Source organism: Panulirus ornatus, chromosome 11 (assembly GCF_036320965.1).
Source record: "Panulirus ornatus isolate Po-2019 chromosome 11, ASM3632096v1, whole genome shotgun sequence".
Taxonomy (NCBI): domain Eukaryota; kingdom Metazoa; phylum Arthropoda; class Malacostraca; order Decapoda; family Palinuridae; genus Panulirus; species Panulirus ornatus.
The window spans coordinates 4,897,962-4,925,568 of NC_092234.1; the positions used below are offsets into that span (position 1 = coordinate 4,897,962).

The 27,607-nt window shown below is 43.9% G+C and overlaps 1 protein-coding gene and 1 long non-coding RNA gene across 3 annotated transcripts in view; one reads left to right on the plus strand and one right to left on the minus strand.

The window, feature by feature from the left end:
- LOC139751075 (uncharacterized) overlaps positions 1-19,606 on the plus strand; it is a 41,759-nt gene extending 22,153 nt beyond the window's left edge. The window contains 5 exon segments of the mRNA XM_071666180.1: positions 8,326-8,901; positions 9,720-9,782; positions 10,784-10,876; positions 10,878-10,910; positions 14,756-19,606. Coding sequence (XP_071522281.1) covers positions 8,344-8,901; positions 9,720-9,782; positions 10,784-10,876; positions 10,878-10,910; positions 14,756-15,604 — 1,596 coding nt within the window. The 5' untranslated portion in view covers positions 8,326-8,343 and the 3' untranslated portion in view covers positions 15,605-19,606.
- The window catches only part of LOC139751232 (uncharacterized), a 179,943-nt gene that overhangs the window by 121,823 nt on the left and 30,513 nt on the right, over positions 1-27,607 (minus strand). The window lies entirely within an intron of this gene.

Consider the following 27,607-nt stretch of genomic DNA (forward strand, 5'->3'; position numbering starts at 1 on the left):
GGGCCAGGCCATCCATGCTCAATGGTCGTACCGTCGTACTCAGGGGTCGCACCGTCGTACTCAGGGGTCGTTCCGTCTGGCTTCATTATGGGTCGTACCGTCACGTCGTCCTCCAGGGACTTCAACTGCATGAGCAAAGGTCATGTGGTGGTGTAGACAACTTATTATTTCCTCCTGTTGTCAAAGACGTGTTACAAAAAACGTTACCAAGTATTCAAACTATAAGATTTCTCTCTCTAACTTCTTCTTTGAGTCTTTGTGAGTAATTGCCTAATGAGTGATGACCTGTTTGGGTTTAAGGGTGTCGAGGTTCCCTTGAAGTCTGTTGCAGTGGCTAATCTACTTCGCCTCTCTCATGTCACGCCACAAGTATAACCAGGTAGGGTTCGAATCCTTCCTCCATGACGTGGGTTATGAAGGGAAGCGGTCCCAAGGCCTGGCCCTGCCAGACACCACCCCTGACTTGTATGTATGTCATCATGGTAGTGGGAAGGGAAGGTTTGTGTCATCATGGTAGTGGGAAGGGAAGGCTGGTGCCATCATGGTAGTGGGAAGGGAAGGTTTGGTGTCATCATGGTAGTGGGAAGGGAAGGCTGGTGCCTGTCTTGTAAGATAAGCAATTTTTTCGACGTTAACAGATACGCTTAATATTCTTAATCAGTACACAAGCTTCTGTCTCGCAGACTTTGACCCAGTGTGTGTGTGTGTGTGTGTGTGTGTGTGGGTGTGTGTGTGTGTGGGTGTGTGCATATGTCCGTCCGAATGTATGCTTATACGTATAATGCAATGAAGGATATAATCTCAGGCAGACTTGTAATCATGTTGGGTAATTTCATAACTATTTCAATGTACATAATAACCTTCATATCTTCCCGCCACTACACAGCCCCCCCCCACCCCACCCCCACACCCCCTCCTGTAAGTATACAACCCACTGACAACATTCTTATCCCCCCCCCTAAGTAACCCCCCCTCCACTAATGTAACCTCATTATAATTACGTACGAACTTGTTTACAACGGAGGTCATCCGGGTGAAGGGTGGGGGGTTAAATGTCGGGCAAGATTCCCTACCTGGCAACCCTTCCCAATCCTCTGACATTACAAAAAGATGATTATCAACGTAATTCTCTTGTAACAAAGTAACGAAAGAGATCAGTCACATCGGTGACGAAGGCTCATCCACAGATATAATCTGTCAACAGTCTTAAGATATCACAATAATTACATAGTAATTGCATATTTAAATACAATACTTAGCATCTGTGCCACTGGCTCGCACCTAGACTGAAGCTTGCGTGACGCAGGCCGCCATGATTGGCTGGTTCAAATGAGGGCCATCACGTCATTGGTCGAGGGCCACTGGTGATACGCGAGGCAAAAGGAACTGATTGGCTGGGGCTCTGTCCGCGTGAGAGGTAGAGATGTAATGGATTATCTCGAGATAACGAACATATCTGTGAATTTATAACAGAGATTTGGGTTCATTTCATCCTTATTTCACTTCAGTGTAGTGTGTGTGTGTGTGTGTGTGTGTGTGTGTGTGTGTGTAGCACTACACCTGGAGGAAACTGTCTAGAAAATTCTGTTGATTTGGAAACTTACAAGCTGTTCTTGCTATCAGGTCGCCCCTTACTCTTCTCTCCTCTAAGACTGGATAGCCCTGTAGCCCTCAACCTTTCATCGTACACAGACACACAGACACACACACACACACGTGACACGCAACGACCCCCCGTCTTCCCCAAGGTGGGGGTTCACGGCCACTCCCTAACCCTGGGATTTAAAGCCCCTGGGTTCGAGCCCTGATAACCCTTATCGCACAGGTGGGCTCCTGATAAGGGCCGGGTCCTTGAGATGGTGTGTTTTTTTTTTTTCCTCCGTCAGTGTCCACTGCCCAGGAGGGTCTGTGTCTGGGTGTGGCACAGACCACAGGAGTCTTTCTGTCTGTGGTCTAGGTAGGTTAGGAAGGCTTCTGTCTCACCTGTCTGTTCTCTGTCTAACACGTGTGTGTGTGTCTGTTTCGCTGTCGGTCTGTTGGAATTACTGTCTGTCTGTCTGTCTGTGCTTCTATGCACCCGTGTCAAATGTGTCTATTTTGTCTGGTTGACGATTCGTGTGTCTGTCAGCCTGTCTATATGTACCTCAGTGTCTCCGTGTCTCTCAGACTGTCTGTGTGCCCGTCCATGACGTCTGTCCAGTACGGGGTGCAGCTGCGTCAGTTTATCTGCCCATTAAGCTGTGTCTGTGAAGCTTACCGTCGTCCCACTCTGAGCGGTGCTGCCCGCCTGGGTAGTGACTGTGTGAGCCAAACACTTCAGTAGCTGTCATGTGTCACTCCTTCGGCCCAGGCAGCTGTCGTTTCTCTGTGCCTCACCTCCCAACACCTGTGGGCTGCTGGCTCAACAGTCCACAGACATACGAACAACACACGCAACTCACACACGACCAACGTTCGTCGTGACTCAATCATTTTTTTTTTTTTTTGTTGAGGTGAGCACTACGCGCGCGTCTTGCCTTACTGGCAAACTCTCATGGTAGGAAATTAAGTAACTCTCTCTCTCTCTCTCTCTCTCTCTCTCTCTCTCTCTCTCTCTCTCTCTCTTCTCCTTCATGGTGTGCGTCTGTCTGTCTGTCTGGACCTTCCCTAAGAACCCCCCCCCCCCCACCCAACCCTCCACCAGCAGTGGTAAAATCTCTGTCAAGCGAAATTCCTGTCAAGCGCTTGGCCGAAGTTCCTGTGTCTCCCTCGACGGGCCGACTCATCCCCCCCCCCCCCCCCCCCCCGACACACACACACACACACACACACACACACGAGAGAGAGAGAGAGAGAGAGAGAGAGAGAGAGAGAGAGAGAGAGAGAGAGAGAAGAGAGAGAGAGAGATGGGGCGCTAAGAGTGTACAGCTCCCTCTCCGTACCACACACACAAAAAAAAAAAAGGTAATCAAAAAAAAGTAGGTAATGACACAGAACAACAGACAAGTGTAGGGAAGTGAGGGTAAGGTAGTGTCCTCCTCAGTGCTGGGGGCCCGCTATACCCATCACTCACTGCCCTCACACACAGTGATCATTCCCTCCCTACACACTCATTAACGTATCCAAGGATGATCCCTCCCCACTCATCCCCCCTTTACTATATGGCTCACTGCAGCTCCCATGGCTCCATCCGTTGCCAAGTCCACTCACACGTAACTAAAGCACTCCAACGTCACAATTATCCCCCATAGTGATAACAAATTATTAAGACTATATATATATATACATATCAAAACTATCTAAGTAATTCATCGTCCTCATCTTTATGAACTACCTTGTTACGAGACAAACTCCTGAAATTCCATGACCTTCCCTAAACATCACATGACTACGTCAGTACCTCGCTGCTCACAATATCCGTCGGGAAAATATAATCCACAAATTCGGTTCATAATGTAAAACTTGCACGCCAAACTGCTCCAGCTCCGGTACAACAGTATTTGGAGAAATATTCTAAATATACAATATCATGTCAGTGGAATTCCACTCTTGTCTATCAGCACAATTTCAGCGGTCACTGTCTTCGCATTTTCTGTATTTATTTTCTCCTGGAGTGGTGTGTGGAGAAGTTCAATCCGTGAGAATATTATACCCTCCGAGCGTTGACCCTCACTCTCTGCCGAACGCAGTACACATATTTTTTTCCTTTTTTTTTTTTTTTTACGTTTTCTTTTTATAACAAGACAACAACAGTCTCCCTGGATATCAATAATTCTCCGAACATTCGACGCTCGAAGTTTGTCATTGGTTCAACAATTTCAAACAGAATTCGTAAACTCGTATGTAGATGTGATACACACAATTGGTTTCGAATATTCGTGTGTTGCTGAAGGGGCAGTAGGAAATAAGGAATATCTATCTGATATTCCTTGGTGGGAAGATTCCTGGAGGTGTACCGTACAGGGGAAGTGTATGGTGGGGAGCAACATGATTTCTATACCTTCCTCGGAAGACGGAACAGAGAAGCGTATAGTCTTGCTGTGACTGTACGTCTGTGTGTTTGAGCCCCAATCTTGTGTGCATGATTATCTCGTGACTGGGCGATTGGATGTAGACCAAATTTGTACCATAGATACATCATACAAAGGTCGACATTTGATGAAATTTTCAGGGTCAAAGGTTAAAGGTCGGAATCATAATGTCCCGTGTATTATAAGCATTTGTTCACATTATTTGAAGACTGAGTTTATGGATTTGGTCCAAAATGCACATATAGTGCAAATATAAAGTAGAAAGTACAACATCTCATGAAATATGTAAGGTTGAAGGTGAGAGGTCAGATTTTATATTTTTGCAGAAATGAATTTTTAATTTTGTAGAGGTTAAGGATGCTCTCTCTCTCTCTCTCTCTCTCTCTCTCTCTCTCTCTCTCTCTCTCTCTCTCTCTCTCTCTCTCTCTGTCTCTCTATCTATCTATCTATCTATCTATCTTTCTTTCTCTTTCTCTCAAAGTGATCTTTTCGCCACTTGCCCCGCTGCCAAGTGTCGTGTGGCGAAGCAACAGCGAGATGCGAAGGACTGAGTCACGCACACACACACACACACACACACACACACACACACACACACACACAGGATGTGGTTGGGTCGTAACGGACGTGGAGGAGATGGGGGTAGGGGGGGGGGAGGCTGGAAGAGAATTATCTCCAATCTTCCCAGGTGCTGAGACAGGGGGGGGGAGAAGGAACCCAGAGACAGAAAGACAGGTTGTTAAGACAGCACGACGATAGACAGGTATCTCCATAAGGAGAGACAGGCGTATTATTAGACAGTGCGGTGAACGAACATCTTCAAGGACAGATAGATGGAGTGTTAGGCAGTGAGGTAGACAGACATCCCCAAGGACAGAGAGACGGATTGTTAGAAAGTACGCATAGACAACGTACAGTCTGGCAGACAAGCACACACGGACAGATAAACAGAAACACTTAGTCCTTACAACACACACACACACACACACACACACACACACACACAAACACAAAGTGTTAGAAAGGAAGTAAAGAAGTAATTCTACAGTATAATGGTTGTGGGAGAACGGAATGATGAAACAGTAATGTAAACAACACACAGAAGCCTAACTAGGCAGTTGTGTTGACGGGAGGGAATGTTCCAGTGATGCGTGTAATAAATAAATAAATAAATAAATAAATAAATAAATAACGGTGTATTGGATGTATGCAGCCATTCGGCTGAAAACACACACCTGAAGCATTACAGACATAGCAGAGCTGGGAGGCCATGATGGTTACAAGATAACTAATGTTCATGTCACATAAGTAGCGTTCTCAACACCCGGTACCTAGCCTAGTAAGTTCGTTATGCTAAAGTTATAAATGTCGTTTAAAACAACTGCCGTGTAACGTCTGAACATCTTAACATACAGAATATTGAATTTCGTTCATGACAAAATTAAATACCACAGAACAAATTACTCTGGATTCAGTTTGACTATAAGACGGCAAAAACCAATGGAATGACAAGATTAACGTTTGCATAATAACAAATTTTTGAAAAAAAAATAACTACAAAACTTTGTTAATAAAATAAAGTACCATAGAAGAAGAAAAAAAAATAACCAGACAAATTTTGCACACAAAATTTTGCTCTAAAACTTGTCATAAGATCCGAAAATTTTACAGTCGGATAATAATAAAAACAGTGGCCAAGATGGTAAGAAGTGTGGCTCACGGTTAAGAAGAAACCTTCTGTGTCTCGGATAATGAAAAATAACACTCACCAGTCCTACACAGAGACTGTGCATCGCCATTTTACAAAGGACTTTTAGAATTCTTTGTCTTTACCGGTTAAAAGGAAAAAAAAAAGAAAAGAATCGTGCACACTCCACCAAAGACGAAGATGTTTGCCTTTCGTGTATTCCAGTAGCTTACTGAACACACTCCCTCTCTCTCTCTCTCTCTCTCTCTCTCTCTCTCTCTCTCTCTCTCTCTCTCTCTCTCTCGAAAACATCTAACTCGCATGTCTCTCTATTTCCAAATGCCGTTTGTTATTTCTCTGCGGTGAGCCCTACGCGCTAGCCTAGCCTTACCGACATTTAGTGTATCTCGTCGTGGTTATATAATGTAAACACACACACACACACACACACACACACTCCCTCTAATTACCTTTATAAATCTTTAGCTCCCTCGTTCTTACTTAAAGATAACAACGCACAGCTGCGTTACTTAGATCTCACACTTTCTTACTCCAAGGCAAGGAGTTCAAAACTTACAAAAAAAACAAAATATGTCCCAGCATTAACGACCTCCACCACCAACCACCTTACATTAACGAGCGCCGTAACTACCGTACTAATGTCCATAACATTAGCCAACTACCAGTTTGACGCTCATAAAACCATCAAAACATGCAGACGACGATGTGTCAGGTCTGAGACAGGCTGTCATTTAACGCATATAATAATTTGTTTTCCCCTCAGTTATAGGCCTCCGCTACCAGCCTACGCGCCTACATGGGATCGAAAATGAAAGAAATAGGTCGCATCCCAGTGTCCAGAGAAGGTCGTAAATCGTATAGGTAAAGCTGTATTTACCGGCCAATTTGATATTCATTTTCTCGATGCGTCGCCCCGTTTTCCGTAGTTAATGTGCATTTAAAGATTAGGCTTCGCGGAGGATTCTAATCCGCCGTGTGTGTGATTAGACAGCTGTGTTCAGGCGTAATGGTGATGTAATGGTGAGGATGTACGTCTTGCTCGGTGGCCGGCGATCTAAGGGTGAAAGTGATGGATGTGTATGGCGCTCGATGGAAGGGTTCAGCGAGGCTCGAAGTTTTTATATTTGTCATTGGCTTCCGACGATAGCGGCCAGCTGCCCGTGTGTGACTGTGTGTGTGTGTGTCTGTGTGTGTGTGTGTGTGTGTGTGTGTATATATATATATTTTTTTCTTTCTTTCATACTATTCGCCATTTCCCGCGTTAGCAAGGTAGCGTTAAGAACAGAGGATCGGGCCTCTGAGGGAATATCCTCAACTGGCCTCGTTCTCTGTTATATATATATATATATATATATATATATATATATATATATATATATATATATATATATATATATATATACATATATACTGACGGTGTTGCTAACATAGCATTTTGATGCGTTAGAAAAAAAAGTTTCAAAATCGACAAAATCGAAGTTCCATGTTCTAAGACCACTGGACTTGGTGACATTCCTCCTTCACAAGTCTTAAATGTGAAATTCAGCTGGACACCTAATCTGGTTTCAGAAAATTCAGTCATACGGTGATCCTGATTCCAGAAATTTACTGGTGAATCCAAACCTTTGATTCATCGCCATAAATGAGACTGAACACTTCATGGACGGGTAACAAAGTCACCGAGATCTTTCATTTCTAGGACGTCTGATATTTAGAGGGCAAACTCTTTTAAATTAGGATTCAAACTCGTTCTACAATTTAAATGGAATGCTCGGGGATTAGCGGGTCTCTTTGAGTCTCCATCAGATGAAGTGAGTAAGCAAAACATGGATAGTTTTCTGGTGTAAAAATTCTTGCTGCTCATGGATCTTGCACTCTCTCTCTCTCTACCGCTCTCACACCTTTACATGATCAAAAAAAAAAAAACAAAATATCTAATCAGTCAAAAAAAAAAATTGATGGATGGATTTTTTAAGTGTATTTCAATTTGACAAATACTAAACAAAAAAAAATATGTATTACAATTGTACATCAAGATGGATCACAAGATGGTTATGATAATGTTCTGTAATTTATTCCAAACATAATTTTTCGCTAAATTTACACATGAAAGCATGTATATACCTTCTCCCTTCGTTCGCACTGTAACGGATTGATTGTATGGCATGGTTACGTTACGTTACTGAAGATGGCTTCTACTGAGGTAGATGACGAGTGTAATTCATCCATTTATTTATCTTAACGGGTGTAAATGTGGTTTCCAGTTATAATTTACTGAGATTATTATTTAATATTCTGCTACCTTTATGTTGACTGGTAATCCTTAAGAGTGTAAGTTTAGTTATTACGTGACACACACACACACACACACACACACACACACACACACACACACACACACATATATATATATATATATATATATATATATATATATATGTATAAGAGTATGTGTGCATTAGATAATTATTATAAGTGTTTACCTTTCTATTTCAAATATTTGATACGTATAAAACTATATAATCATCATATTTTTCATGTAAATTGTGATCATTTCCTTCATGCACCTCATACACAGACGTAACTAGAGGTCGTCCTCTCCCCCAGGCTGTGTTAGAGCTGAGGATGAGCTCAGATGAGACGGGTTGTTCCAGCCATGACCTTACCGACTCCCTCCTGACGCAGCCACGTCAGGAGTCTCACCCGTCCCCCACCGGTACTGACGACGCTCCCAGCCTCCCGCCACAGGCGATGACGCAACCCACCACCACCACCACCACAACCACCACTACCACCAACCATCCCCGCCACCACCACCTCGCCACCAATGCTGACGACGCTACTAACCCAACGACTACGACCACTAACGAAGGCGTCGCCGACGAAGCCACGAGGAACCCCAGCCACACCACCCTCCCACTACCCCAACCCCCATCACCCCCATCTTCCCCATCACCAACCATGGGCTTCCTTACACCCGTTGCTCTGGGATCTAGCAACGGCTGCGGCTCCCACGCCGTTACCAACGGCAGCGCGCTACCACCGCTGCAGGAGGCGGAGAGCAACGGCGTCCCCCGTGACCCGAGGCCACACACCAGCAGAGCGACGCAGAACACTGGCTATGCTGTGCCTCCCGCCAACATGGCGCGGGTCCAGAGAGGCAGGGAGACGATTTCTTCTCTGGTAAGTCAAAATGATAGTTTTATGGCTCATAATAAAAGAAACAGGAACAACGGTACGATCCTTCAAGACTAGCACGACGGTACGACCCTTGAGCACTTGGGCACGAAGGTACGACCCATGAGCACGACGGTACGATTGTTATGCACGACGGTAAGACCCTTGGGCACTTGGGCACGACGGTACGACCCTTAAGCACGACGGTACGATTGTTAAGCACGACGCTAAGACCCTTGGGCACTTAAGCACGACGGTGCGACCCTTGAGCACGACGGTACGACACTTGAGTGTATAGGTCATCATACCGTGGTGCTCATGATGTCAATAGTTTAAATTCAGAAAGTTCTGTTTTCAATTTCCCCTAAAAAGGAAATAATATATACCATACAGCACCTGGGAAGTCACATATAAACGTATTTATCCGCTGAAATAGCAACCGTTCCTCACACTCATAGCTATAGCTTATATCATGGTCATTCTTATACTATAGTGGGAACGGAAACGGATAATACCCTGTTTTATATCATGGGAGAATCTTGATTACCTAAGGGCCTTATCATGCCTTGACCTCACTAATCATCTTACCTTTAACAAGGTCAGCTGTAGTCGCATCTCTACCGTAACAGCTTTCTTTTCAAATGTCAAAACAGAAGTTAGGAAAATGCCGTTAATCTATCACTCTTTTATTATAACATCATGTGTGTATTATGATAGAACTCAGATGAAGACTGTCCAATGCTTGAGTTTTATATATATATATATATATATATATATATATATATATATATATATATATATATATATATTCTGTCTCATTACAGAGCCAGCGGCTTGTGAAGGGTAAGCCAGTCAAGCGAAAACTGTGGGAGGTTGACCACGTCCAGGTAAGCCACTCAACCGAATCTTATTTCAAATTAAAGTCTTCCTTGTTGATGAATTTCCGGGCCAACTGAGTTATCTTCATTAAGTTAAATCCTTGTTCTTCAAAAGTATCGTGGAATGGAGGATATACGTATTTGGAGTATAACTGAACCTGTCTTGTAATTTCACCAATTCAATGGACTGAAATGAATATATTTTTTCCTGATGCATACCTTAAAAAATCATTATCTGCCGTATATTCAACCTTCCCTAATTAATCTATTTTTCTAATCATTATCTGCCATATATTCAACCTTCCCTAATTAATCTATTTTTCTAAAAGTGAAAGATTATCTTACGAATTATCAACAAATCCAAAATAAATATAACTGTCTGCAAAGACCGTAATGTCCTACTAATTATGAAATACATACATTCATTTCCATAATATATTACTGTATCATCTAGGTACAGGTTACATGTTTTTTTTTGTAATGGAAGACAAAACATATTTATCTAGAGCTAGATGAATACTCAGTCTTCTGTTTAGTCAGTCTAGCCAAATCATTAACCCCTTTCCACATTCATATGATTCTCTTTGTAGACAAGCGAATAGGTAATTAAATGTCTGTACACAGACAGCTATATAAATACCATAATCTTACAGTAAAATGGATTATATCATAATTCAACTTCCAACAACGAGAGAGAGAGAGAGAGAGAGAGAGAGAGAGAGAGAGAGAGAGAGAGAGAGAGAGAGAGAGAGAGAGAAGCAAGGTACTGTAATGATAATGAGAGGATTTAAGACTGTAAACTTCAACTTCTAATTTTTTTTTCTCAATGGTGGACTTTATTATGTGTGGTGCATAGCGCTACGGTTGACTGGTCGACTACGCCTCCAGCCAACCGTGGTTGCTGCACCTGCGAGGTAAGGTGGGGTGAGGGTGGTGGTGGTGGAGGAGGGGAACACACTGTGGTGTGAGCTCTCCCGATAGTGATGCGTGTCGTGTGGCTCTCCCTACAGATGGCGGCGGAGCTGGACCAAGAGTTGGCCCGGGTGACGGAGGAGGAGGAAAGGCGCTTCCATCGGCGGTGGAAGCTGCTACCCCCTGAGCAGGGCCCCACACGCTCCCAGCTTCTACTACAGCCAGGTGAGCTCAGGAGTGTGGCAGGAAGGGCGTGGAGGGGAGAGGAGGAAAGTAGGGGGGGGTTAGATGAGGAGGGAACTGAGGGAGTGTAGTTAGCATATCAGAGGTTGGGAAGGACTGCTCAACCTGGCGTTCTCTTATTCACGCTCCACACTCCACTATACCACACCATGTCTACCATAGTCCCCATGGCTACCATGACAATCCACCATGTCTACCATAGTCCCCATGGCTACCATGACATAACCCACCATGTCTACCATACCCTACCATACCTACCATAGCCCCCCATACCTACCATACCACACCATGCTTACCATACCCCCCATACCTACCATGCCCCATGCCTACATGGCATAACCCGCCATACCTACCATACCACACCATGCCTACCATAGCCCCCACGCCTACCATGGCATAACCCACCATGCCTACCATACCACACCATGCCTACCATAGCCCCCATGCCTACCATGGCATAACCCACAATGCCAACCATACCACACCATGCCTACCATAGTCAGCTGAGCGCTAGATCAAGTCGCATGACCAGATGATGATTCAAGAAGGTGGTGGAGTGAGGATAGACAACCCCAGACAGGTGAGGCGTAGGCCTCAAACCCTCCTGGAGAGGGAGGTGGGTGTTCCACCCACCAAACACCTGTCAGTGCATAGGCCTCCCTGACACCCGTAGGCCTACTAGTGCCCCGTCCACACACCTGCCTGAGATGTCCGACGCCCCTTTAAACTAACCCTTCTTCTGGGATTGAAGGAAAGTGAGTAAGAGGAAAGGATAACAGGACATGTGTTGGCGCGCACACACACACACACACACACACACACACACACACACACACACACACGGCTTAGGCTAGAGTGTGTGTGCGTGTGTGTGTGTGTGTGTGTGTGTGTGTATACACATAAGAATAAAGACATGATACATGTACACAAGTTAAGAGACCGGGGCCAACACGAGTGTAAAACACTTCCTGTAATACACAAACTGTAATCAAACACACGCAAAAAAAAAAAAAAAAAATCCTCCACTCTTGTGTCTCCCCTTCGACGTAGAGGAAGATGATCCCTTCCATGCTCACGTTATACTTCATCTGCTTCGCCAGTACGAATGTGGAGCCAGGGAAGGTAATGGGCCCGTGTGTCGGGTTAGCAGAGCCCATATGAATTAGATGAAGTAAGCTGGTTGTCGGTGAGGGAAATGGATTGCGTCTCAGAAGAGCTTGAGTCAAGACGGACCATTTCCCCAGCTCTGGGTGCGGGTTAACGTGAACGAGAGAGAGAGAGAGAGAGAGAGAGAGAGAGAGAGAGAGAGAGAGAGAGAGAGAGAGAGAGAGAGTCTGAAGGAGGGAAGTGGGAAGGGAAACGTAGGAAAGATGGGAAGAGATGTAGAGAAAGAAGGATGAGGCAGAGGAAATACAGACCCTTGAGCACGACGTTACGACCCTTGAGCACCACATTACGACCCTTGAGCACGACGTCACGACCCTTGAGCACGACGGTCCGACTCTCCAACACGAAAGTACGACCCTTGAGCACGAAGGAACGGCCCTTTAGCACGAAGGTACGACCTTTGATCACGGAGGGGGTGGGCAGCCATGAGCAGGAAACCTGACCCACTTGACCAACGCTGCAATGTTGGTCCTATATTCCCCGCAGTAGAGATAATATCCTGGTTTCTGTTCCCCGTGAGCTGGCTGCTGGTGTGCCCCCGCCACTACCTAGACCACGTAACACTGGACGAGCCGCTGCGTCACATGGTTGCTGTGTGGCCGCTGACAACTCAGGGGTAGTAGGCCGTTGTCATGTCTGTTTCCTTCCCTACACCGCTAAGCTTTGGGAACTTTACCTGTCTCGCTTCTTTCCTAATAACTACTATTTGACCTTTTACTAAAAGCAGATTTGTCCCACTTTTATGAAGACTCTATAAAATATTTTTCCTCTTGTTACTTCTGCCTGTCTTTAACCACTTGTCGTCTTTCAATAAAGACTAGGCCTCGATGTGGAAGCTCCCAATAAAGAAAAAAATAATCTTTGGACTTGAATAAAAAAAAAATAATCTTTTGACTTGAATTTTAAGCAAGTCTTCCTATGTTTGCATGATGTTTTGCTAACAAGCTTTACAGTGATTACTCTTATATAAAGTCAACATCTAATCACGACGTGGCCACTTTTATTTATTTAAAAGTCTCGTCAAGTGCCGTCATGTGGGCAATCAGTGTTGGTAAAATGTAAACAAAGACCTGGACGCCAGCTGCTACGCCATTCACATCCAGCGAGAGGCCAACGCTCAAGATGAGGCACAATAAGGAGACATGTGTCCTCAAGCAGCAGGTCTACATTGTTTAAACGCCTCTTATCCAGTCAAAGACCAACGCACAAAGGCTAAGACTCAGAGAGAGAGAGAGAAACAGGGAGACCTAAGCGTTCAATCCGCTATGTCGTTTAAGTCGAAAACACAAAGAAAGATTGCAATTAGAGAGGTATAAATACGACTATACATGGCGTCAAACAGCAAAATTCCGGTGTTCAAACGCTAGTCTTAACCAACATGCAAACACATCACACAATACAGAGAAAGAAAAACACGGAGACATATACCGTAAGCCCACAGCAATACGTCATTCACATCCAACAAAGAAGCAACGCAAAAGGAGAGATGAAATCCACTAAAGAATAAAACACGGAGACACATGCCGTCAAGCAGCAAATCTCCATTGTTTGAGGCAATGAATGTAATGCGGTAATGTACTAGACAAGAACGAGGCTGCACCTGGGTGTGTTTATGGTCCAGGGTTTACGCACACAGACACCATACACGAACGCTCCGGTGTTTCTACTAGGAGGAACAAGGACACACACACACACACACACACACACACACACACACACCATTTTAGCAAGCAGTAAAAAATAATAGCTATTTTGCCAATGTCAAACACTTACCAGGCCTAGAAAATACGACCTTATAAGACTATAAGTTCACATCTCACTTGAATATATTATACTCTTACAAGTTATGTTTTCATAAACATATTTGTTGCTGAACTCTGACTTAAACTCATTTCTAATCTTCTTTTGAAAATCTCTCTTAACTTTCTCCATGGACTCTAAACATTATCTGCTGCTAAGCATAAGTAGTACAATTTGATATATATATATATATATATATATATATATATATATATATATATATATATATATATATATATATATATGTTATATATATATATATATATATATATATATATATATATATATATATATATATATATATATATATATATTTATATATATATATATATATATATATATATATATATATATATATATATATATATATATATATATATAACTATGGTATATCACTGTCAGTGGACAAAATGGGGTACAATTGTCGGGGAACTTATCACTCAGGAGGCCATCACTACCCTGCAGCGACTGCAGCGCATCCTTCAAGCTGCAGGAGCCACACAGAAAGTGTTCTAGACTTATATAATAAGAATGTACGGAGTTATATAACGATAATATATATGCTTACATACTGGTGTTTGTGCTTGTATAGACCAGGAGTTACATAAAGTCTGTATTGCATAAGGTTTTAGACTACGTTTAATGTCATAAGGGTGCCAACCTATCTTAAAACCTTAAGGATGCCTACCTACCTTAAAACCTTAAGGATGCCTACCTACCTTAAAACCTTAATGATGCCTACCTACCTTAAAACCTTAAGGATGCCAACCTACCTTAAAACCTTTCACAACTCGGAGACACGATATGTTCCACTCAGTTCTCAGAACCTTTCTTATTTACGTCTACTTTCTCCCCTTCAGTTTGTGGGCCCAGCTGGGAAGGGGGCAGTCCCCTCATCTCCGACTTCAACCTCCACGACACCACCTCACACCTCAGCTCCGAGAGATGTACGGCTGGACCACACGGCAGCCAAGAGGCGGAGGGTCGACCCATCCTCCTCCTCTGCTGCTGCATCAGTCCGGTCCGAGCTTCCTCAGGTCTTCAGTAACACGGGTCAGAAAGGGCGCAGCCCAGCAGCGGCCGCACCGAAAATGACCACGTCGACACCCGAGGACACCATCCCTACTGCTGATGCCTCCCAATCCCTCAAGAACGGAGGTGTTCAAGCCTCCAACAGTAACACCGATGTAGTTCTCACTAACACCAACGATACAGCATTCAGCAAGAGCGCTGGTGTAGCTTTCACTAACACCCACACTACCACCTCCAACAACAGCCGTAATGTAAGCTCCAGCACCAACGTCAGTACTACAGTCTCTGACTGTAGTATATCCTCAAGCATCAGCAATACCACAACCACCTCCAACAACAGCTGTAGTATAGCCTCCAGCAGCGTCAACACTTCTACAACATCTAACGACAGTTGTATTGAAGAGCTCAACAGCAGTACCCCAACCCCCATCAAGAGTGGTACAACTCCAGCAGGCTTGACGTCTGAGTCGGAAGCTACCTCTCCGAGAAGCCCTTCTTCAGGAGTCACCCCAACCCTGAATGTGTCCGGGTCTTCCAAGTCCTCCTCGGGGGTGTCTTCGGCAGACTCCACCCCCTCGGAGGACGTCCTCACGCCCCCGCGCCAAACCACGCCCACTCAGGAAGGTGCCACTCCTCGAAGAGCCATTAGAAAGGAGCGTGTGAGAAGATTTCGATGACGGCGAAAACTCTCACGAACTCACAGGAGAAATTTACGACTGTAACAACTAACAGTGAGTTACAGTTGAACCAATCAGGATGATACTAGGTGCATAGTCTAACAGAGTGATATATCAAGAACCAGAACTTTATACCTTTATATTTCTAACGTGAACGCTATCGTCTTAGGTTAAGAATGTAAAAGATTTAACACCATGTAAATATCAAGGTCTCCAGAACACTGCAATCTTAACTCAGTGAGGCTTTAGCTAGTCTTTCTCGAGGTATGTCAGAACATACCAGGCAGGGTTCCCGGTGGTATAACAGACCGTACAAAACACAGCAACTCCCATCGGTATGTTGACGCATATCAAGCCATGTTCTTGATGGTATGATCAAGCATACTACACATGCTTCCCCAGGTGGGCATATCAGGTTAATACAATACACGCCAAACGCTTCAGGTAATCCCGGGTAATAGACGAAAAGGTTTCGCGTGTGGATTGGAGCGAGGATATACCCTTTGACGCAGATCTGGCCAAGGTTAGCAAGACCCCCAAAACGATCAGATCTTAATACATTTGTACGAACTGCAAACTCCCCAGCGTACCTCCAGCCCACATGTTAGTGTAGAGACAGAAAGGCACAAGTAATCCATCCAGATAACTTCACCGCTACACTGGCCTGTATATGGCATCCAAATACTGACTAGGCTTTAAACCCCAGATTTTAGGCACTCCCCCTACGTCCGATGAAGTGCTATTTTTTTTTTTTTCCTTTTTTAATGCCTTATATCAACCCAGCGGTACAAGATGTTGATCATACATTTCAACAGTCAAGTCTCAACGAGTGCATGGTCGGTATGTAAAATATATCTACTGTGAACATGGACTTAACACGGGTAGTTTTGTGATTTTGCGGGTGAGGTAAGGGGACACTATGACAAGTTATACGCAGGACGTTAACGCTTGTAGCACTGAGGTAAGTTTCCCCTGAATTCTATCATGATAATACTTACAGAATTCCTTATGAGGGAGCATTTTCGCATTCATTCCACCTCTGCAATAACTGGTAACTACAAATGAATAATTTGCAGCATTTCAAGGCCAATGAATACAATCAGCCTTTCTTGGGTCGAATGAATTTTAAGATTATTTCAAAACTTTTCATCATGGAATATTTCCGTCATCCACACGGTGACCTTTGACTATAGTTCCCGGCACATCATTCTCATAGGTTAAAGTCTAAAAGGTTAAAGGTCATAAAAGCTGCTCTGCAAACTACAAAGTCAAAAGCAATTACAGAATAATTAGGAAAATTAACACATAAATGCCAATTTCTTCTTCAGTTACTCTTCCATAGGTTTAACTAAACTTATTTTAGCCTATCCATTGGTTATATTTGTCTTTTTCTCTCGATTTCAAGGCTAATATCACTGTCATTTTGGAATCACTGATATGCCAATTCTTCATTATTCATTTCATCTTCTAAATCCCTATTGCACAAACGAGAGGGTCAAGGCACTGTCAAGCCACAGACCTCTGGCCTAAATATGCAATAGTGGTTGGACTTGTCATGTCAAAATGTCCCTTGTTATGTCCAAAAGGCTCATGTCTTAAGGTCGTGTTACTACGGCACTGCACCTGGAGACAAAAAGACAAGAGACGTTACATTATCAAGAGACTGTTATGTATATACGTTACATAAAGATATGTTTGACCTTAGTATGGATAAGATATGTAATAAGTAAATTATTGATAGCATTGGCAACTTCTGATATTCCTGACAATCACGTTGAATATATATATATATATATATATATATATATATATACATATATATATATATATATATATATATATATATATATATATATATATATATATACATATATATATATATATATATATATATATATATATATATATATATATATATATATATATATATATATATATATATATTTTAGATTTTCTCTTATCATGTAAGTTTGGTTATATATTTTATCATGTTTGAATTGTTTTATTGGAGCTTTATGTTATATTGTTAGAGTGAATGTACCAGTACAGAGATTCGTACGAATGTCGATGTATAACATAAAAATTAATTATTATTAAGTCTTCGCAATACTGTCTTCATTATACACTTTATTCACTAAGCAAATGCCAGATAGTTTTAGAAATTATTCACGTTTTCATTTTTCTTATCAGTGAATACCCTCTTTCGTTTCTCTTATTATGGGTTTCGTGTGGTATTCAAATGATACGATTAATAAAGTTAGGTCGCTGGCCATTAAATCTGACAAACTAACCAATTAACCCGTGAATTATTGAGCTATAAATATTAATTGGTATATAACGTGTTCCAAAATTTCAATTCAACTTTCCCATCATTAATCTACTTGATCAGGATAATTGAAATTTGGATAACACAACAAATCATTTTAAATATATATTGAGACTGTTGGTTCGATGGGACCTGAAGAAGTATATGATTTGTAACATTCAATCCAGCAATCTTTTTGCCCGGTGAAATTAAAACACTGAAATATTAGAAAGGAAATCCACACACGTGTATGAGGCTGGTGTGAGTGTACGTCCCAAGGTGTGTTCTTTCTCATATGCCCCAAAACAAATTTGAAAGCATCGACCATTAAAACCGAGACAGAACTGGATAAACAAGACCATTACGGTCTAATGTGGTATCCACCCCACCTACCCCACCAAGGGAACCTCCAGCTCTCGCTAAGGATCAATTTCACGGTGATTATCACCAGCCACAGGATGATGTTATTTGGAGGACCTGGGGGGGGCGTCGCCACAATGGTGGGTCTGCATGAGGTGGGTAGTGGTGGTGGAGGAGGCAAGGAGGCAACCATTATAGTAAGGGGTCAAGGACGTGGTCTTTATTGTCCTTATCTTGCCCCAGATGCTATAGCCTCCACCACCACCACAGGAAGTGATCTGCAGGACCTAACTGGCGTAAGAGAGGAGAAGGCAGAGGTCCTGATGAGACACGAATATAGAGAACAGAAGCGGGAGACAGAAAATGGAGGATCACCCTAAATGCTCAATCACTGGCCGGACCTTTTTCTTTCATTTCTCTCTCATCCGCGATTTGTGACATGAACCAAAGTCAGTTTAGGTTGAGTTTGATCATATATATATATATATATATATATATATATATATATATATATATATATATATATATATATATATCTCATGTAGTTGTCCTGGATGTATGGTAATTTTGTCATTTAGGAAACGTACTTCGTCCGGTGTCAGATGTTTACGTGTATTTCGTTCGTTATCGGGAAATGTGAGTCAGGACGACGGTTTAACAACCTCACTATAGCCAATGTTTATGTTGTGCGGGTTTATATTTATGTCTTGTGGCTTGTGTATGTCTTACTGTAACCTTTTCATGTGTTCCTTGTGCGTTGGTCACGCGTACGAGTTTCCAAAGCGATATATATATATATATATATATATATATATATATATATATATATATATATATATATATATATCCGGATATGTGCGTGTGTTTATTCAATCCATCTTTAGAAGTTACATTAAAGTTCAGCGGGAGGCGGGAAGACGAGAGGTTTCAGCTGCATCTGTCGCTGAGGAGTTTCCAATCAGTAGATTTGCCGGGACTTAGATCCGTCTCCAGTAAGCTATATTTTCTTACCCCTAGTGTGGTTGTGGTGTAGGTAAAAACCTCTGGAATGACTTTTCCCAGCGAGATCTTACGGTACACATAAACAGATTCGTAAATAATGACGTCAACCCGGGAGTTGTAAAGCCATATGTAAGTTGTGATGTGAGAAATTCATGTATTTTGTAATATCCTGTAGGATGATGACATCTGCGTACTTCATCTTTCTTACAAAATTTCACAGGCGAATCCTTCGTCTGGCACAGGAGGAGTAGAGAGAAATTTCTGTATGGGCTATGAGGGAGACTCTCTCTCTCTCTCTCTCTCTCTCTCTCTCTCTCTCTCTCTCTCTCTCTCTCAACAGGTGATGGAGTAGCAATGCACCGCTGAGTACGAGTGGGGGTTCCCCCCCCTGCTCATTACCACTCTAGTATCCTTGACTGCAGGCAGACAGCGTATCCTGAAGTCGTATCCTTCGATCCATGGGGCGTGTCCTCACCTGTCCTGGGCTTCTTCTGATCCTTCACTCGTCGTCTGGGATGCCTTTCAATGCCTCATTCACTCCTGGGGTTCCTTCTAATCCTTCATTCGTCGCCAGGGTTTCTTCTCATCCTTCAATCATCGCTGGAGTTCTTCCTAATCCTTCATTCATCGCTGGGTTCCTTCCAATCCTTCATTCATCGCTGGGTTCCTTCCAATCCTTCAATCGTCGCTAGAGGTTCCTGGCAATCCTTCAATCACCGGTGGGGCTCCTTCTAATCCTTTTATCGCTAGGATTTCTTCTCGAAAATTTCAGTACTCTTCAGATCGTCAGAGCACAGACACCTGACACCTGATAAACAAATCAATCAGGTTTCTCGATTTCTACCTTGTTTGTCTGCTGTCGAAACCTGAAAACCGAGATGACTTGGTTTCTTGAAAGTTTGCGGCCACCATGCCCTCTGATCACACTCCTTGGCACCTCAGAACCGGATGAACAGGAGGTGGGGAAATAAAAATGTTTAGCTCTAAAAATTCAAAATTCAAATTAACCGTTTGCGGCGTACTACAAGGTTCGTATCCCGCTCACATTGTTCACTGTTGTTGTGTGTTGCGTTTGTCTTGTGTTCCTTCACACCGAGGCGTCTTGTGTTGTCGTCGCCTTGTGTATTTTTGGTACAAGCTTTAACTGTTAATGTGTATAGTTTATTACGTTAAGGTAATGTTAAATGTTGCTGTTGTGTGTGTGTTTAAAAATGTTTATGTCCAAGACAACGGAATGTTAGATGTGTCTGAAAAGTTCGTAAGGTTTAATGTTTTATATATATATATATATATATATATATATATATATATATATATATATATATATATATATATATATGATTGATATGCTTTACATGAGTTTTAGAAGTATAAAAAAAAGTTTGATGTATATATTTTATGTAAACTGTTTACCTCTGGGATAGTAAAACTTAATGAGTTTTATATATATATATATATATATATATATATATATATATATATATATATATATATATATATATATATTCACTGTTCCTGTTTCCTGATGATTCAATAAAGATTAATTATATTAATTATACTTTTGTTTTACTACTCTCACCTTACTGAGATAATGATACGAAATTGTTAACATGAAAGATGATCAAATATGACGGCTAATCAAATACACTTCACAGAAATTACATGTCGGGTATAGTGTGTGTGTGTGTGTGTGTTAAAATGTACAATGTCATTACTCCTATGTGTGTACACACATACACACACACCAACTTAAGCCAGATATTCATTTATCAATCAGCCACGAATGGAGATGAACACCTGGGCTGGCTGTGGACGGACTGCCGCGACCAGGATTCGAACCCACAAGGGCCCGACCCCCGGCGGGCCCGTACTAACTCGTGGTCAGTAATCCTAAATGTAACACCAAGGAGGTCCGTGTAAATAATAATAATAATAATAATAATAATAATAATAATAATAATAATAATAATAATAATAATAATAATAAAAACTATCATTACTATCATTATTATTATCATTATTATTATTATCATTATTATTATTATTATTATTATTATCATTATTATTATCATTATCATTATCATCATTATTATTATCATTACATAATGCTGACCAGAGCATGGCTTCTTCCCATCACTGAACGCAGTCTGAACGCACTCCACAACTGACTCTCTGTAAGCGTACCTGACAGTGGCGAGTGCGTACCGAGTGCGTAAGTAGTGCGTGCCTTGGAGACGCCCTCAGTAAAAAAAAATACGCATTCATCCAGTCCCTCCAGACACCTTAATATTTCCTTCACCATTTGATTCATGCGTATCATCACTTCTTCGTACGCTTTCTTCCCCCCCCCCCCCCTTCTTCTCACACCCATTAAATATACTGCCCATTATGTACGCCACCATCATCCCCCCCCCCCCACTGGTCCCATTCCTCCTCCCCCATACCCCCCACTGGCCCCATTCCTCCCCCATCATCCCGTCACAGTTCCGTGGATGGGATTCGGGTGCCGCCCATCCGTCGAGACTTTCATATTATGTTCGTTTTTTCCAAATTCTTTAACATTTTCTTGAACTTTTCTGCAAACCTAATTTATCCAATGATTCGGTCTGATAATTCGAATGATAATTCATCTATCAATTCCTTTCTTTAAATAGTCTAATTCTTTTTTCATCTATATTCTTTAAAGTCATTTAAAACTCTATATAACGCATTAATTGTATTTAAATAACCTCAAATTTTGATTTATTTTGTACAAATAGAACATCAGATTTATTTTCTTTTTTAATTCAAATCAAACTTTTATGTTCCTGATCAGTTCTGGTGAACGAAGGTTTATGAGATTTTGTTTGGATTTGTTTATTGTGGAGCCTTTTTTTTTTTTTTTTTGCGAGAGGAAATTGTACCTGTTGAATGAGAGGGCGTGGCAATAATGTTAACACGACAGGTGAAGCTCTCTCTCTCTCTCTCTCTCTCTCTCTCTCTCTCTCTCTCTCTCTCTCTCTCTCTCTCTCTCTATCTATCTATCTATCTATCTATCTCTCTCTCTTTCTCTATCTATCTATCTATCCCACACACACACTACTCTGCATGATTCTGGCTCATCATGTCTTTGACATCACCACCCCCTCCCCCACCCCTCCCTAGGCCAGGAGGCTGACCCACCACCTCATATGAAGTCCCCCCTGATCTCACCCAGCGCTGTGACATCACCTGAAGTCCTGTGTAGCGTCGGGACTGTCCCTGACCTTCCTTGGGTCTGTGACATCTACAGTGTCTGCGATGTCACATGAGAGCGATGATGTCACCGCCCTCCATGACGTCATACGGCTAACTGATGTCACTAACCTACACCTGTGCTTTCCACCTGACTTCACTGTGCCATCCTGAACTCCAAGATTCTCCTGAGACTTTACCGCCTCCCATGACTTCACTGCTACAATCATGACTTCGCCACTACCTCATCATGTCTCCACCTCTCACCACGAAGCACTCGTATCTTCACTACACCTCGTGAGTCTACCTCACATCTTCACTACGGTCCATGAAGCCACCTCATGCACTCAGTCCTCATGACTGGTGTGGTCTTTCTCAAACCAGAGAGAGAGAGAGAGAGAGAGAGATGTCATGATCGTGGCCTTGGAAACGCTTGAGTAAAGGTGAACCTTGACCTCTGACCTCACTACGGTTACTTGACCTTTAACCTCTCACCGGGGGTTCTCTCTCGCTGGCCGGGAAGGCTGCTTGAAGGTCAGTGATTTAAAGTTCAATTTGCCGTTGCACGGAAATCCTCTAACCTGGCGACTGGCCCAAGTATATATATATATATATATATATATATATATATATATATATATATATATATATATATATATATATTAAACAAAAACAGAATAAAACACATGAGTGACCAATGTAAATTACAACAATTTAGAAAATAATTTGCCTACTTGTATGATTATCTGTGGTATAAACAAATAGATTCTAAGACAACATAAACCACAGCGCTGTAACGACCCTTAGCAAGAGCCACATTAAGTGATTATTGCTGGTAAGGAAGGGTGGAGGTAGGAATCGTCATGGATAAGAACGAAGGCTGAAGTAACCGTAAGTAAGGATCGACACAGTACAACATTATCATAACGCCTTCACGAATCACAACATCACTATAACCGGACAGGTTAATAATGGCCATTATTCACTGAGACTCGCTATACGTAATGATCTTAAGAGAATTATTGTATTTTTTTTTTTTTTTTTGCTGTTTCCTTTCTAGGACGAACCTAGAAATGGGCGAAATATATCATGAACAAAGAACTGTGATAGGGTAATTTATCTAATTTTCCCCCCAAGATGAACAAGGCAGGAGGCAAAAAAATTTTCCTAAGATTTATACGGTATGTCAAATAATAATAATAATAATAATAATAATAATAATAATAATAATAATAATGATGATGATGATAATAATAATCATAATGGAGCAGTAACATATATTGGTCCAGAATGATCTAGTAGAGTCGTGGTTGTAAGTTCTCTCGCACGGTGGACCGAGCAAGACGGCCGCGTACACGGTCATCCTGGGCGTAATGTTCCCCCCCCCCCGGATACGACCTGAGCGACGCCACACTGGAGGGGGGGAGGGTGAAGGGAAATATACGAGAGAGAGAGAGAGAGAGAGAGAGAGAGAGAGAGAGAGAGAGAGAGAGAGAATTAACGAATTTCTACCCTCGTCCCCCCTTCTGAAGTCGAACTCACACACACACACACACACACACACACACACACCCTCTCCCCCCACGGACAGAGACCCCCCCCCAACCCTGCACCGTCCGGGAGGGAGGATGGGGCCTCCTCCTCCTCCTCCTCCACCACCTCCTCCTCCTCCTCCTCCCAGCGGAAGGAACCAGCAATTGTGGGAGGGAGAGCGCGATGCGGGTAACTTCCTTTACTGGGGGTGGACGACCGTCAGCCCACACGTCCGGCTGACCACCACCACCACACACCACCACCACCACGGTACGCCCGCCACCACCACCACGGTACGCCCACCACCACCACCACCACACCACCACCACGGTACGCCCACCACCACCACGGTACGCCCGCCACCACCACGGTACGCCCGCCGTACGAGCGCGACCGTCCGGTCCCCTGAGCACGGCGATTCCTTCTGAGGACGAACGTACGACGTTCTTGAGAACGACGGAACGACCCCCTTGACCATTACAGCACGACCCCATTTACTGCCGCTGTAAGACTCCTTTGGTCATGACGACACGGCCCTTGGGCACGACGATACGAGCCTTGAGCACGACGATACGACCCTTGGGCACGACGATACGAGCCTTGAGCACGACGATACGACCCTTGAGCACGACGATACGACCCTTGGGCACGACGATACGAGCCTTGAGCACGACGATACGAACCCTTGGGCACGACGATACGACCCTTGACCACGACATACGACCCTTAAGCATGACATACGACCTCCGGGTACGAACACCCGTCATCCATCATACAATCATACCCACGACTCCTATACAGCCGTGCTAGAGCATCATGCGATCGTACCGTCGTGCACACAGGTGGTACCGTACCGTCGTGCACACAGGTGGTACCATACCGTCGTGCACACAGGTGGTACCATACCGTCGTGCACACAGGTGGTACCGTACCGTCGTGCACACGTGTGGTACCGTATCGTCGTGCACACAGGTGGTACCGTGCACAATTGTGGTTACCGTACCGTCGTGCACACAGGTGGTACCATACCGTCGTGCACACAGGTGGTACCGTACCGTCGTGCACACAGGTGGTGCCGTACCGTCGTGCACACAGGTGGTACCGTGCACAATTGTGGTTACCGTACCGTCGTGCACACAGGTGGTACCATACCGTCGTGCACACAGGTGGTACCGTACCGTCGTGCACACAGGTGGTACCGTATCGTCGTGCACACAGGTGGTACCGTGCACAGGTGTGGTTACCGTACCGTTGTGCACACAAGTGGTACCATACCGTCGTGCACACAGGTGGTACCGTAGCGTCGTGCACACGTGTGGTACCGTAGCGTCGTGCACACAGGTGGTACCGTGCACAGGTGTGGTTACCGTACCGTCGTGCACACAGGTGGTACCGTACCGTCGTGCACACAGGTGGTACCGTGCACAGGTGTGGTTACCGTACCGTTGTGCACACAAGTGGTACCATACCGTCGTGCACACAGGTGGTACCGTAGCGTCGTGCACACGTGTGGTACCGTAGCGTCGTGCACACAGGTGGTACCGTCGTGCACAGGTGTGGTTACCGTACCGTACGGTACCGTCGTGGGCGGGAGGTGCGGTACCGCCCAGGCTGTTGACCAGCAGGTGGCTGAGGACGGCATCGGTCACCTTCTCCGACGTAATGACTTCTTCCTTCCGGCCTCCACTTTAAAAGTCTCTCTCTCTCTCTCTCTCTCTCTCTCTCTCTCTCTCTCTCTCTCTCTCTCTCTCTCGGGCCCCAGCCATTAGCGGCCGCTCGCCCGTGGCGCAGACGACGCCTCCTCCCTCCTCCCTCCTCCCCCGTGTCATCTGGAGTCCCCCCCCCACGTCATCTGGAGGAGAGGGGGGGAGAGAGGGGGGTCTTAACCCCCCCCAAGCTTTCCGAAAAACAGCTTGAGACGCTTGAAGCAGGGAGCCCCCCTCGCTGCCTCCCACACACTCGGGAGAGATCAAGGGCAGCGTACTCCCGTGAGTGCGTTGGGCAAGTGCGTCACCCAAGTGCGTTGGTGGGTGGGTCGAGTCCTGGTGGCTGAGTGTAAGAGATGGTGCGTTAATTTGATGGGGAGGAGGGAGGGGAAAGCGGGGGAGGTGAGGATGTTTGGGGGGTGTAAGAAAGGGGGGGAGGAGGAGCAGGAGGTTGGGGAAGGGGAGGGGAGGGGAGGGGGCTGAGTGAGAGGTCTGGAGTTGTGTGTGTGTGTGTGTGTGTGGGGGGGGGGGGGCTGGGGGGGAGGGAGGGGGGAGGGAGGGAGGGAGGGAGGGAGGGGGGGGGTAACCTTGCAAGACTGACCACTGTTCTCCTGAGGGTCAGCTACCTCACCCCCCCCCTACCCCACATCCCCCTCTTTGCTCCTACACTATCCCCCCCTCACCCCCACCACCACCACCATCACACCACCACCACCACTTCCTCTGCTTCCTCACCACCACCACCTGCTGCTTCCTCCTACTTCCTCCGTCTTCCTCCTGCTTCCTACTCCTTATGACTCTCTCTCTCTCTCTCTCTCTCTCTCTCTCTCTCTCTCTCTCTCTCTCTCTCTCATGTTCTACCATGTGAGATAGAGAGGTTCTCTCTCTCTCTCTCTAATGTTCTACAAAGTGAGAGAGAGACTCTCTGATGTTCTACCAAGTAGATAAAAAAGAAAGTATCGCAAGCAGCGAACGCCGACACAGATAAGAGATAAGAAAACTGGCTATAAAGAACAAAAAACAAACGTTCCAGTTACAAATAATTTACAAAATTACGTAATTTTTTTACAATCTTCTAATAATTTCAAATGTTTTTGTTTTTAATTTCTATTTTCAAGATTTTTCTTTCATTTTAAATTTTCATATTATCAAATTTCGTAAGACTATCTCGTTTTTAAGTACTTCTAAGTGTTTAGGTAGTGATGGGTGGTAGTGATGGAGGCTAGTGATGGAGGTTAATGATGGGTGGTAGTGATGGAGGCTAGTGATGGAGGTTAATGATGGGTGGTAGCGATGGAGGCTAGTGATGGAGGTTAATGATGGGTGGTAGTGATGGAGGCTAGTGATGGAGGTTAATGATGGGTGGTAGTGATGGAGGCTAGTGATGGAGGTTAATGATGGGTGGTAGTGTTGGAGGCTAGTGATGGAGGTTAATGATGGGTGGTAGTGTTGGAGGCTAGTGATGGAGGTTAATGATGGGTGGTAGTGATGGAGGCTAGTGATGGAGGTTAATGATGGGTGGTAGTGATGGAGGCTAGTGATGGAGGTTAATGATGGGTGGTAGTGATGGAGGGCATCGTAGAGATAAGAGGTGTTATGAGTAGAGTGTTGTACACACTGCGAATACAGTGTTGTCTGTGTATTAAATGCGGTGATGCAGTTCGTACTAATAAAGGAGTTGTAGATGCTATGGACAGGGTTGTGAATGGAAATGTTGTACTTATGTCTACGAAAATTCTTAATGTCCTAGTCTTCTACAGCACTGCTAATAACCTTTGAACTAAATCCTTTCTACAGTATATATAAGAATGAGAAATGACCATACGTTAAAGGAATAAGATTCCTTCAGTTGAACACTCCCAAACATCGCAATTTTTCCCCCAC